Raw genomic sequence first — 15,032 nt, 5'->3', positions numbered from 1 at the left:
CAAAATTATACTGAAATACAGGATGTGGTTAAAGTAATGGAATCCGTGATTAATGAACACACCTTTCACATCCGAGAACTTCGAGAGGATATGAATTGTTTTCAAGAGTGGTACAATTCTACTAAGGGAGAGCACGACGGTGGACATAGACATCAGTCCCCTCATAATCGATCAAAACCAGTAACTAATCGCGACGGTGGACATAGAAATCAGGCTCCGTATAATGGATTAGAACCAGTAATCCCTCACGACGGTGGATATAGAAATCAATCTCTTTTTAAGGAACCAGAACCAGAAAAGGTAGAAACTGCATATATGTCAATGGGGAGCTTTTGTTAAAGAGACTTTAAACCTCCGGGTTCCGTAAGCCATAGAGTTAGTTACTTAGTTACTGTTTGAAGTACTATAGTATGTTTCACTGCTTAATTTGCCAGCTATTTAAAATAGCCTTATAAAGTTGAATTACAAATTTCTCTATAGCTATACCCCATACCAAATTTCTAATATTGTTGTTTTAACATGCGTTCTTTATAGGCATCACATCGTTTTACTATACAAATTTGCTTTGTTCCTCATTTACCATTTCTTCTTCCAACACACTTAACCTATTGATAATTTAATAACTATTCTGTCGATCATATTTATCACTTCCATTTCTTCCTGATCTATGATGATTATTACTATTATTATTATTATTATTATTATTATTATTATTATTATTATTATTATTATTATTATTACGTCTCAGATTTTCTTTGGTGTTGTTATGATCAGGCTTAGCTAAAAACAGTTTATTCTGCTGTGTCCTGGTCACCAAGGAGCTTTCTTACTATCCTGCTTCCTAATAATAGCATTGGTTTTTGTAATTTAGGAATGAGAGCGTATGTTCAATTGGTTTAGTTTGCTAAATTCTGTCCTCAGTGTTTGGTATAAGTCGTGTGACATATACTAAGAGTGAATCTAAAGTTACATTTTCTTGTTTTCACATTTCTTCAACTCTAATTGCTGATCTTCCTATATTTTCCGCGTATTTCTTCTACAAATTTGTTACCTGATGACATATTAAATGCTATAGTTTTCTCTGCGGTAATGGACTTGTTCCAATTGAGTTTGAAATTTTGTTTTCCATGAAGATATGGGACTTATATTATTATTAGTAGTAGTATATTTATTAGTATTAGTAGTAGTAGATTATTATTAGTAGTAGTAGAGTAACACCATAAATCTGTTCATGGCTGCTCTTCTATTCTCTATCGCAAGGCAAGTTAGAACTTCCATCTGACTTTGTGGTTAACACGCTTGGCTTTATTGCACGGGATCCAAGTTTTGGTTTCCTGTGGTAGCGTCTTGAAATTTCAGGGGAAAAAAAGCACAATGGTGATTCATATTCCATTTTAAACTGTAGGACCACGTCTCCTATGACCTAGGTGCCGAAAGGATCAGTAATCTCCAATCTAACCAACAAGGAAGGCAAATTGATGTATAGAATTTGCAAATAATTCATATACACAGAATAGGAAATAGTATACAGAATATAAAATTCGACAATAAGGAAGGAAAAGAAATGGTACAGAAGCTACTCTAAATTCTATCGAAAGATCATTACAGAGCAAAATTATTTATACCAAAACCACTATGAAAAATTTACGGACTGAGATCACTGTTATAAGCCCAACTGGAATGTATTTTAACAACTATGTGCTATTGACCTCACAGTAGCTTCCTATAATATTAAAACGAGAAGGAAGAGGTTTATTCTTATATATGAGTTGGACAACTATTTCCTTCTTGGGTTTTCTAACTTTCCCTTAACTCCATACTTGTGAAACTTTTCACTTCTCTTTTTTTACCTTATGATTGCCCTCAAGAACTGGAATGTGTTGTATGTGACACGAAAGTATAACAGCAACAGGTTAGAAGTAACGTAACAATCAACTAACTAAAAAGCAACAACGGACAGAAAGAAAAGTAAACAAACTGACAAGACAGCTTCTGCAAAAATTTTTAGCTTTTTGTATTTCGTGTTTTATTAAATTCTCAACCAGATTTAGCTGCACCTTATAGCAAATAACAATCTGAGAAGTTCACACTTCAATGAGTAAGACTGTGTGAACGTAAGGTCAAGTGAAGAAGAAGAAAAAAAGTAGCGCCTCGTGAACCACCGATATAGTCAGTCATGCAGTTAATCTTTCTTGAATAGTGGTCATCCTTTCCTTCCGAGCGCATATCATTAATCATCCAAATCTCTTTTCCTTTTTTTCTTCTTTTTTGTTTTGTTTTGTTTTCCCGGCTCATCTAAAAAGCAAGTCAGGTAGCATGTTTTTACCCACCCATCACACTTTCATCCTTTCAATATGAAGCTAAGCGTTTTCCATAATAAAATGATTTAAGAACTTTTAGATGAGTACGCCCAACAACTGTACACTGCCAACGGGGCATAAATATTTAACGTAGTAAGAGGTTGGCTGTTGTCCGTTGATTCACTTGCCGTTTAGTTATTATTATAACTATGATTAGAATATGTAATGTTTTCCAAAATGAGTAGCTGAGTTTGTATGTTCTGACACGCATATGATTAACCAATCGGGTATTATTTGGTTTGAGTATGACGTGTATCTTCACCACTGATATTACACAAAATGTGGACCTACAGTATGACGTGGGATTCGAAACACATGAGACCCCATTGATAATTGAACTCGAGCTCCTGCTCCGAGTTCCCAACGCTAACCATTTAGCCACGAGGGAGCTTGACAAGGAGACTACGGTAATCGAACCCGGATCTCTCGTTCTCAAAGCTCAGGTAGATTATCTTGGAGTACGAAGTTCAAGTAGCTTACAGTTGTTGTCTGACGTATGTAATACTTTTCTCAAAAATAATATGGGTTTATTAAAGCAATACTTAGAACTCATTGCTTTAATTATTTTACAGTTCTTTTCGTAAAGAAAAGGCTATCAAAATTTACCTCTGTAGCCAACGAGTAGAAATGTGTTGTAAATCCGAAATCAAATACAGAAACCAAACTCAACGCCTTTAGATTGTGTTTTCGACGTAGAAAAAAATCGTTTAAGAACTTTTCGGGAACTTATTTCTTCAGAGAACTTATTTATCCAATTGAACGTTTTGATTTCTATATTTTTAAATACGTAAGTTTATACTTCACGTTCAATTTACTAAAAAAGAAACGAAATAATGCTACGTAGTGCAACTCATTTATATAGGAATTCTAAGCTCCTTCATGGATCAATCGTTAGCTTATGGGAGACTCAAGTTCGCTCTTGGTATAAGTACACGTAATTCAAATCTTACATTAAAATGTTTGTCTATGTTTCAGGTGGCATTGGTAAAGAATATGGAAATGAAACTTTAATCAACAAAAATAACTTTAGATTTTCTATAATGCTAGATATAAAACTTCAAACAAACAGAACTTTAGATTTTCTCCAATGCTAAGTTACTATATTAAAACTGGTATTTGCAAAATGCCTCACACACAAACTTAAATTTAAATTTATCAAGTGAATGATATCCTTTTCCTCTTATCATTCATCTTTTAGTATAACTATATTTCGTATATTCTTTGAAGTATTTTTGCTAAACGTTTCAAAAGGAAATATTTCTGTTAAATCTTTCAACGAATATGAGCAATATGGAACAAAGATAGCATATCCACTTTCAGACAAACAAATGTTAAGTCTGGGAAATAACTATTGTATTAAATGATACGCAAAATTATTTCATTTAAAATTTTTGTATTAATTCGCGGTATATCATAAAGTAAATAGTTGACTAAGAATAATAATATTACAACGAAATGGATATTAAGAAATTTTTCACGAAATTAATAGTAATATATATCTTTTATACTGAAGAAAGTATTGGACACAATTTAGTACATATTTACAGAAAACATTGATATTTTTTTTTTTATCTTTGTTTTGAACTTTATAGTTTGAAGTATTAGCAGAACACAAGTGATTTTATAATAAATGTTCTTTGAAAGTAAAACCTGAAGTTAAATATAAATACCAAAGTTACTATCAGCACGTTTGGTGTGGAAGATCTGGGTTCGATTTCTAATGAGAGCTTGTGACTCGATTCCACATTGAATTGTAGGTTCACAACTAGCTCATATTACCTTGATGCTTAAAAGAGACGTAAAATTACTAAAGAAAAGCATATATTCTGTTATAAACATCTATTGCACATCTATTGATGTACTATTCCCGGCGGGAGCTCATGTGGTTCGGATTCCACGTTAATCAGTAGGTCCACGTCTCATATAGCCTCGCTGCTGAAAGGCACGCTAAACTAAAAATCAATCAATCAATCAATTGATGTACTAGGCATATTAATAACTTTTGCTAAGCAACTGTAGAAAGAGAAATTTTGACATCATTATTGCAGACAAGTCTTTTTATGCAATTTAGTAATTATTTGTTTTAGTTGACTTACCTATATTTTATTTTCTTTATTAACATTTCATATAATTATTTCTTGCTGCAAAAAAGAGTACTCCTTGTCTTATACGATGAATTTTGTTGCTTTCTTAGTATTCAGGTTTGATTTCTCGCAAAAGAATAACGACAAACAAGCATTTCTTATATGTGAGTAGTTGGGCTTCGATTCCCGGTTATGGTCATGTAGTAATTAGCTCGGATTCGGTGAGAGTCATATGATTCAGATCTAATGCTAAAATATAGATCTGGTTTCAGTAGTAGTATTAAATAGCAGTGCTGATCTCTAAGTAAATCATACTGTTAAAAAGCATTACTGAGGTTTATTTTCTGAGAGAATAGGAAACACTGTATTATATTGTGGAGAGATGTAAGAATTAATTTTAAACTGTAATATTAAAAATGGGGCGTCTCAGATATAACGGGACGGAAGCTTGAATAAATTTTTGTCCCTTGTATATATAATTACGTCTTTGTAGTCTTACATCTATAAATAAATTGTAATAAAATAATTTTGTGTATTACAATATTCTACATAAATTCTTGAGGGAAACTCAGTGATATAAACTCAGGCATGTAAGTTTACCGAGTTTCAGATTCAACGTTTACAATAGGTTATGAAAAACACTTACCCTTAATTTAATACTAATACTATATACTAAATTCATCTAGTGTTGTATTAAAAAGAAAACAATAACACAAAATATTTAAAACAATTTATTTGGTTTTACTTTTAATATAAAAAAATAATAAAAATAAAAACTTTATCCTTTCATTGCTTTCTTCTTCAATAAAGGACAAAGTTAATAAAGTATTTGTATTAGAAACAATAATACAAAGACATATAGTGTACAAATGATGAGAAAATGACTGGCGTTTGATATCATAGCTATGATAAAACGAAGATAGTGGATGGTGCATCGTTGACAAAATGATTTGGTGCTGAAGATGATGACGAGATTAAATCAGTGATGAGGTTCTTTTCTTTTTAGTCACCTGAAAAACAAAACAAAAAATAGATATTCAATTTTTAGAATTATATAGTTTTCTTTCCTTAAAATATATTTTTAAAATGTATCAACAAGAATAAACCAGGTAAAAAAAAATAGGTTGTCCGCAGTGATACATAAAGGCCGAATATTTTACATTAATATACAAAATTCTTATAGCATATTGAGCGAGTTAGTTGATACACTAAAACGAATATGTTATTCAGATAAATGATAGCAAATCCTTACTTTTTAATAATAACTTTATGCATATGTCTTTTCTCTTACTTGAGGTTATTATATTTTTCATTTAAGATTCAAGGATGATTCAAAGACTAAAAGTAAAAGACAATTTAATTATATTACAGCAGACTGCTGTATTGTACTGCATTAAGGAACATTAGCACGGAAGTTAACAATATCAGTTTGCTCCTCAAAGTAACTTCAAACATAGCAATAAATAAATAAATAAATAAATAAATAAATAAATAAATAAATAAAAGTTTAAGCATTCATTACAAAGGAGAGCAGCCATTTCGAGCATGTTGTAAAGACATGGTTTTGTTTGATTTTTGCATTTCTACATACTACGTAACGCATTAGACATTATGAAGATGTACTGTGTGTCTTGTAGTTGTGTACTTTCAACTAGTGAAAAGTACTTGCTTCCCTTGAGTATGTAACTTTTCGATTACATTATATGTTATCGAATTGTTATTAATGTCGAATTGTAGATTGCATTATATGTTATTAATTGTGATTATATTATTAAAATTCTTGTTATTTTTGTACTTATAATAAATTTAAAAAAAAAACATCCTAATTATTTCCATTTCTGTATCTGGTGCATAGTTCGACTTTTTCTATTAAGTATTTAAAATACTTGATTTTCATGTATTGAGAACATGCAAAAGAATAAAGCATTATGTTAATTTTCTATAATTAACCAATTACCTAAATCTTAAAACACATAGCGTAACTGCCAGGGATTCGAGGGTCGAGCGCTCCATCGTAATAACTAAAGCTAATTGAATATAACAGACAAACTTGTGTAGCTTGAATTTTGGAGACAAATAACTCTTCTGAAGATAAAAAATCTGTAGCACAGCCGAAATGAGTACAAGTATGAGTTTGTATGACAAATGTGGGCAAAAAGTTGGAACCGTGCAGCAAAAGACCTGAACACTGAGGTATTTATCTGAAATTCTTATTCATTGCTCTGAGAGAATACATTTATGGAAAATATTTAAACTATCTTCTCAACTTATGGTATACAATCCAATGAAAGTGTAAACTATAAAAACCCATGTTTAAATACTTTACTTTTGGAATAAATTTTGAGTCACCATACGCCCCTTTAATCAAAATAACATGATAAAAACATACCTCGTGGTAAGTACCAACTATGTTCTAAACTTCACTACCGATTGTTCATTCGTTCTTTCGTGATACGATCAGAAACAACAGACATCGATAAAATGTTGAAAATGCCTCCTTATAAGTTTATTCTGTGATGTCTGCTGGCTGAGCATCTAATTTTAAATGACTTATAATGAGGATTAGATAGGAAAATACAGTATAACAACGAACAAAATTCTTATTGACGATGCATTAAATTGTTATTTGTAGTAGATACCTAACTATCTATAACAGTATCATTGTATTGTAATGCGAAAACCGTATTGTTTATAACTAGTGCTGTCCCATCAAGTTGCTTACCTAAGTGACAGCTTATCCCTTGTATCCATAGCCATAACCATAGATAGCTGGAGCAGCTAAAGCAACGGGAGCAGCAGCAACAACCGGTTTAACAGGAACTGCTACAGGTTGTGGAACAGGTACAGGAACAGGGGTTTTTACTGGAACAGCAACGGGTTGGGAAACAGGTACTGGTTGTGGTACTGGGATACCTACGGGTTGGGGCACAGGAACAGCTACAGGCTGTGGGACAGGAACACCTACTGGCCTGGGTACTGCAACTGGATATGGCCTGGGAACAGTGACAGGTACTGCGTGAGGAACAGCAACTGGAACAGGCCTTGGAACAGAAACAGGAACAGGCTGTGGGACGGGAACAGCAACTGGCCGATTAACTGGAACAGCTACTGGTTGAGGAACGGGAACAGGAACAGGTTGGTTAACCGATGTTACAACTGCAGGTGCAGCGGCTACTGCGAGAGGTGCAGCTGCAATGGGAGCTGCGAGTGGAGCACCAAGGCCAATGCCTCCATAACCGTAGCCGGCTGCGTAGCCTAGACCTAGAGGAGCTGCTGCCAATCCGTAGCCCAAGCCGGCGGCAATTCCACGCTTTGTTTTAGTGGTTTCTGTTTCTGCTGCCTCGACTTCCGGTTCCTCTTCGGCACGAGAAAGTGTGGCTAGAGCCAGAAGGGCTACGAAGATCTGTAAAATAAAACGCTGGGTAAATATTAACGTATACAGTAATTAAAATTACTTGACTTCATGTTTACAGAGTTCTAAACCTGTTGTTCAATATACTACTAGACGTTCATCATCGAGGAATGTTTTCTTTCTCAATGTTTTACACTCTAATGTATAGTCGAATCGCTCATTTCAAAACTCATTTTCAGTTGTTCTGGAAATATGCATTTCAATGCTCGACACCTTTCACAACAAAAGGTTAAATTAATAATTACGTACTAATTGAGAAATAAGATATTCCTGAGGCAGTTACTTAACGGTATGTTAAATGAAACGAAAGCTTTAAGTCCTCGGATAATTTCATTTAGAGTAAGGGAGAGGGATTATTATAAAAGCGAATGATTAAGAAAGAATTGATGGAATGAAAATGTGTGAAAAAAGAGAACAATACCGAGAAAACCCACGGACACAATGTATGTCCACCATAAGCTTATGTGCTGGGATCGGACCACGGACATCTCGTGCCAGTGGTATCAGAGTAATCTGGTTCAAACCCAGAACATGTAAGTTTGTGGTGGACAACATCATTTTCGTGGGTTTTTCCTGGGGTTTTTATGTTTCTTCCTACATTTTCACTTTATCCATTCTTTCTTAATCATTGAACTGCATTAGTTTCATCTTCTCCTTTAGCTTACAGAGTATAACGTAAGACGTAAAAGTGAAAAAAAAAAAAAAGTAGATAACCTTTTGAGAAGAACACAAAATTTTATAAATATTTTCAGCAATCTTTTATTTCTTTCCCCTTTTGTTCTTGTTTTGATAAACTAGTTTGGAAAGGAGCGATTCACACAAAATAATTCCTGTTCATCACTAGTATTAATAATTATTATAGGACCTTTTCATATGTTGAATTACTCATTAGTTTGTATATTTATTATTAATATTTTGTAGTTTGAATACTTTCGAAAGAAAGAACTTTCTCTTTTCTAAAATTACCAGGGAAATTCAAACCCAAGAGTTAAAATGGAAATTAATTTCTCTGTTGTTTATCAAATTTTAATTTAGGGACCGTGGTGGCTCAGTGTTAGAGCTTTCGCCGCTGGTGCATGGAGTCCTTGGTTCGATCCCAGCTTTCGCCAAGTGAACTTTGTGATGCACAAACACCGTGTGCGTGGGTTTTCTCGGGGTTCTCCCGTTTCTTCCCACTTTTTTCATTCACTTCTTCCTTCATTTCTCATCATCACCGTCCCCCTTATCTTAGCCGGCATAAATATGGGACGTAAAACTTAAAAACAAAATTTTAATTTAGTTCAATTTAGTATCTTTCGTTAAACTGGCGATTATTATTATTTTTTAAATGGTATTTAATCCCCATAAAGCGTATTCTTTCCGCAATGTGCCTTATTAGTGTAGAGTAATTGATTGACTGCACGTCGTATCGGCTTTGAAACTTGTCAGGCTTATTCTCTTTGTGTTCCACTTCGTTGTTACTAGTATTATGCTGCTATTTCAACAAAAGCTATTGCCATTTCGTGTTTCATCGCTTTTAGCTTACAGAGCATAGGAAGTGAAATGATACAATTAAGAATTAAGTTCTTCTCCATATCATCTCATAAAACTGAAAGAGAAAAATCTTGAACAACTACCCGTTTTCCATAATATAACAATCCTCATTCTGGTAGCAAGCATGACCATGCAGTCTAGAATAGTGCTGACCGATTCAAGGCTCGCGTGACCCCAATGAAATGTCCAAAATAAAATTTTTATTGTTGTCACACAAATAATGTCGTTAACTAAACACAAAGTAGCAAAATGAAGACTCTCTTTATCCAATTAAAAATATTAGAACTTCTTTTTTTACCTCTATGATTCAAAGAATTCTTTATTTTTCACACTCCTTTCATTAGGAGTAGGTAAGAATTCAGAGGCATCTTCAAAATGTGAGATTTGTTAATTTGAAGTCAAGATTCCACAAAAGTAACACCAAGGCCACACTAGACAATGATGTGGATTTTGTAATATTGGTTTCGTATATTTCTTTAAAATCTTTAACTTTTAATCCTACTGTTATGCTTCGTAAAGTAAATGAGACGGGACGGATAATTAATGAAAGTGGATGATTGTGACTGAATTGGTGGAGTGATGATGTAGGAGCAAAATGGAAAAACCCTGAGAAAACACTTTGAAACAAACTCACCTACCTGGGAACGAACCAAGATACCGTCACTCGAGAGACGAGCGATATACAACTGAGTAAGCGTGGTTCCTAATTCTCAATGGAGTAATATTTGATAGAGATTACGTGGTTAAGTGGTAAGCGTATACGACTTTGGGGTGGGAGACCCGGGTTCGATTTTCGGCGGGAGCTCATGTGGTTCAGATTCCACGTTAATCAGTATTTCCACGTCTCATATAGCTTCGCTGCTGAATAGGACCTTAAACTCCAAATCAACTCATACTTGATAGAGGATGATTATAAAAATGAAAGTACCGGTAATTCTTGTGTTACAAGTGTTCTTTTTTTTCTCAAAGAGAAAAAAGTAAGCTCTTATTTAATTATTTCCAGCTATTTTTGTAAATGATCACCTAATGTGGTTCCTGGATCGATCCCAGCTCGCACCAAGCAGGTTTTGTGGTGGACAAACACCATACGCATGGGTTTACTCAGGATTCTCCCGTTTCTTTTAGCCTAAAGGGATTCACCTTGATCATACGTATCCTTTAGTCTAAAGAACATAATAATGGAACGTTGAACTAAAGAAAAAAATGATTTTGAGATATTTTAGCATCCTTTTGTACATAAAAAACATAGTTGCTTGTGCGAAAAAGGGTTCATTTGTCTCATAATGTCTTATATTTTTATCCCCATATCTGTTGTCAAATAGAACAAGAAAAATATTAAACAATATTTTAAGCAAATAGGGAAGAGTTTAAAAAAAATAATTGGAATAAAAGAAGAATGACACTGACGGAAAACTGCATGTTGAAACATAAAGAAAATGCAAATACAACTTACAACAATAGGCGATGAGCATCAATGTTCAAAAAGTTATTACAAATTGGAAATTGCAAATTAGGTTCGTAGGCAAGAGAATGTGATAAAAGGGAGTCGTGATATGAAATAGATTTAGGAAATCTGATTTAGTTTACGTGTAAACTTAATAATGTAAGTTTCGATAAAACCTTGTGACTTATTTTGTTTGATGGGAAAGCTAAACCTAACCAAATGATCCTATGTTTAGGAACACCTTCTACTTCTAAAATAAAAGAGTAAAAATTAAATTATTGTAGTAGCAGAAGAAGTGAGTAGCATTTTACAATGTGAAACTATTGTAGACTTCTAAACTCCGTGAAATCAATGCTTAAACCGGAAGTAGTAACTAATGGTTGTAATAGAGGAATAAGATGCAAAGATAGAGATTCTGCTCTTCAGACGATTAGTCCATGTAAAAAAAAGCCATTATTCGTTGTTTTTCTTCCATGAAGATTAATATTGAAACCGGAAGTGCTAATTAACGTTTATCACTTCCGGTTGCAATACAGGGATAAGATCGAAAATAGAACATGTTCATCGGGTGCTCACTTTGTATTAAGAAAAGCCAATTCTCGCTATATCTCCCTGTTTTTCTTCTATGGAGATCAATATTGGAACTGGAAATAGTAAATTTCTACCATGTCCAGTTTTAGCAGAGAGATGCGAGGTGACTATCATATGTTTTCTTCAGACCCTGAATCAGTTTTTGAAAAGAAAATGCTTGTTGGTATCTATTTTCATATTTGTTCAATAGCTATCAACATTGAAAGTGGAAATTGGTAATTTCGACCATTTCCGATTTGGGATAGAAGGTTAAACGGATGAGATGGAACCTACTTTTGGGACGCTGAACCGATTCCGAAGAGCTAGTTGTCACACTCTTTTATCAGTTTTACTCTCATAGCTATTGGCAGGCGGACGCACATATAGCCGTTCTAGGTATAAACCCTTTCGATATTTTTGCATAGAAGAGTTGAGAAGTCTAACAACTTTCATATGAAATGAGTCAGTAATTAAACGATATGTTGAGATGTAGACAGAAAAAAAAATCATGATCAATAGAAACATTACGATTGCACCCAAAAGCGTAACATCATCACGTTCATTGTTAATTAAAGATATTTAAATAGTGTGTCTAGTGTTACGAGCTCTGACCTTCCAGGTTGATCATAGTTGGGGATGTAGTGTATGTTCAATACATTAATTCTCATTGGCTCTTTAAATCAGAGTACGCTATCCCTTTACTTATCTTAATTTTATCATGATGTAACACCGGAAGAGCAGCTCTCTCACTCTGGAAACGAATATGCCACCACTCAGAATTCAAGTTCTACAGGCTACATTTTGTGCTAAAGTGTAATTCTTTAACGAAGAAAAAAAAACTGAAAGAATTAAATAATTATTATGAATCCATAAAATATTGTAATTATACTTGGGCAATTCTCAGTTTTAACAATCTTAACTGGTACAGACTATCATAACTTTTGACGCTGCTATATAGACCTTATGTCTGATAACAACAGCAGAAAAGACAAAGTGAATCAGTTATGATTAAGCTGCATATTTTTCTTAGGTATTGTTAATTAAATCATTGTTCATGTTTTTTTTAAATACGCCGAAGTCAGAAAAAAAATTAATAAACGTTGTCAAAGTTTATGTAAAGTTTAGTAAAGGTTTCCTCTTAAAGTATTTTGAATGGAAGAAATCTATAATGTGATTTCCATATGTGTACGAATATACATGTTATAGGACGACTAATTTCTAATTTTAATTCATTGTAGATTAGATCATTATTCATAACTATTCTTAACAGCCTTCTGATTATTAGAACAAAATAATTTTGAAATTTATATGCTTCGTATTCAATTTTACAATTTTGTTCAGACCGATATCAGTAAAGTAATGGCTGGAATGTGAAGCATGAAATCCAGTGTTCGATAACCGGAAGAGAACATAGAATACAATACCACAATGGCCCAGATCCTACTTTAAACTGTAAATTTTATTTTATATAAGCAAAAATGTAAATAAATATCATACGACAGTTCTCCCCATTGGTTTATACGCGCCTCTGCAGTGGGAGACAAGGGTTCGATTCCCAGCGGGAGCACATATGGTTCGGATTTCACATTAATCTGTAGGTCCATGTCTTATATAGTCTTGCTGCTGAAAGAGACGTTAAACTCAAAATAAACTCAACTCTTCCCGTTGGTCTAGTGGTAAGAGCATGTTCTTCTTATATGCGTGGTCCTGAGTTCGATTCCCGATGACATGAAGAATTTGGACGCATTACGGTGGTTCAGATTCCATCTTAAACCATAGGTTCACATATCGTACAACCTCGGTACTGAAAAAGGACAGCAATCTTCAAGAACTAACCAACAAATCATATGATTTCCTTATCTAATAGATATGAAACAATTTCGAATTAATAAAATATTTCATTTGTTTTACGAGTACGCCCATACTTCGTTCGTCCTTCACAACGTCCTTGAGATCGTAAAATGATTCCCACACAATGATAAAGACAGACAGACAGACTGACTAGGACTTACCAGCGTCCTCATGCTGCCTTGTGAAAAAGCTGCTCGCTGTTTGTTGTTTGTGTGGTGATACGGGATGTGTAACTGACTTAACTGCTCCTCCCTCCGGATCTTTTATACAGGGTCCTCGCCCCTTCCACAATCTACAGGCAGTTCACTTTCTCCCTCGTCCGCACAAGACAGACAGAATATCGTTTCTTCAGGGAAATGGTCTTCTTTTCACTTTCTCCGGGGACCGAGCGGGTTCCTCTTCTAACGCAATGACCACCGGCCAGGCAACTTGGTTGACCTTTCTCTTGCGTTCATTCTTAGTTTGGTATATCCATTTCTACATTCTCATATGATATTACAAGAATGAACAGTAGAAAGAAAGTTCTTTGATTTCTGAACCAACAAGAACAAAAAAGAAAAGGGTGGGGTTAAATCAGAAGGTCGTTTACGAAATAAACTGTTTCCAAGAACATGCATTTTTTTCCTTTTTTGCATACTAATAGGTACAAAGTAGGGAATACAACATAACATGTCAACAAATCTGCTAACTTTATTTACGAAAGAAAAAAAAAGTCGACTATTTTCTCCTTTAATGTGATGTTGAGATAATTATGATAAAATATTATGTGCATAATTTAGAAAACTGATAATCACGAGTGAAATTCCTTTCATAAAGAAAGCGTGCACACGCGAAACATAACCGAAGAATGTCTTAAGCTATTAACACCTCTCCAATAAGAGCATCAAAAATAAGAAGATAAATGACTTGAAAGTCTCATTGACTTCATCATATTCTCAGTAATATTCAATTTTAAAAAAATATGTTTTCCTATATTAATTGTTATGATCTATTTTTACTCTTATAGTGAAACAAGACTGAAGGATCAGAAGACACACCATGTTTTGCCAGAACGTTCTTTACAACAACAAGAGGCCCGTATTTATATATTGTGCGCCTCTGTGTTCTAAATGATTTGCCGCCCTCCTCCCCCTGAAAACGACCAAAATGAGAGTTGAATTCATAGTTTCTGGAGTCGCTGAGATGAATAGTGAAGTTTCAATCCAATTCAACTTCAAGGTCATAGCCTACTCCATTCCCAAGGGAGGGGGCGAGGTTTTAAAAAGTAATCGAAAACGACAGATATTAGTGTTGAATTCATAGTTTTCGAGGTCGCTGACTTTAACGGTATATTAGTGTTATTATTAATAGTGATTGTTATAGGTAAGAAAAGAGCGATTTCGACGTCGAAAATAAGGAAGATAACTGCCGGATTTTCATGACGATCAAGTTCATTCTCACTCCTTGGGGTGGGGGATGGGAAAGGAGACTTTTTTTAAAAAAAATAATCAGATATGCTAGCTAATTATTAACTACTGTAATTAGAGCGAATTAAACACATTAACATATTTTCTCGCTATAGACTCTGCGAGTTGCTAGTTTTAAATATTAGGGTAAGGGGGTACAATTTCGAACAGGTACAATTCTGAACACAGTAAGTTTTGCACCATTTTTCGAAATACAACAGTTCCCAACACTGAATGAAGAATATGGCGTTGACAGTGACTCCTGTGCTTGTTTGTTTCTGATAGAGTTGTGTGTTTAATTGTTTGTTGAGACCGTACAGAAATTATTCTTCA

General features: G+C 34.0%; 1 protein-coding gene across 1 annotated transcript; it reads right to left on the bottom strand.

The window, feature by feature from the left end:
• Positions 1–5,159: 5,159 nt before the first annotated feature.
• LOC145695032 (uncharacterized) lies at positions 5,160–13,570 on the bottom strand. The gene is made up of 3 exons (XM_081771860.1): positions 13,416–13,570; positions 7,167–7,847; positions 5,160–5,454 (listed from the first exon to the last, which is right to left on the bottom strand). Exons 1-2 carry the CDS (start codon positions 13,425–13,427, stop codon positions 7,179–7,181), a joined length of 681 nt encoding a protein of 226 aa, XP_081627986.1. The 5' UTR covers positions 13,428–13,570; the 3' UTR covers positions 5,160–5,454; positions 7,167–7,178.
• Positions 13,571–15,032: the final 1,462 nt, after the last annotated feature.

Source organism: Thermobia domestica, chromosome 9 (genome assembly GCF_964235325.1).
Source record: "Thermobia domestica chromosome 9, izTheDome1.hap1.1, whole genome shotgun sequence".
NCBI lineage: Eukaryota > Metazoa > Arthropoda > Insecta > Zygentoma > Lepismatidae > Thermobia > Thermobia domestica.
Note: the sequence above shows the minus strand (reverse complement) of the source record. Positions and strands in the feature narration are given on the sequence as shown.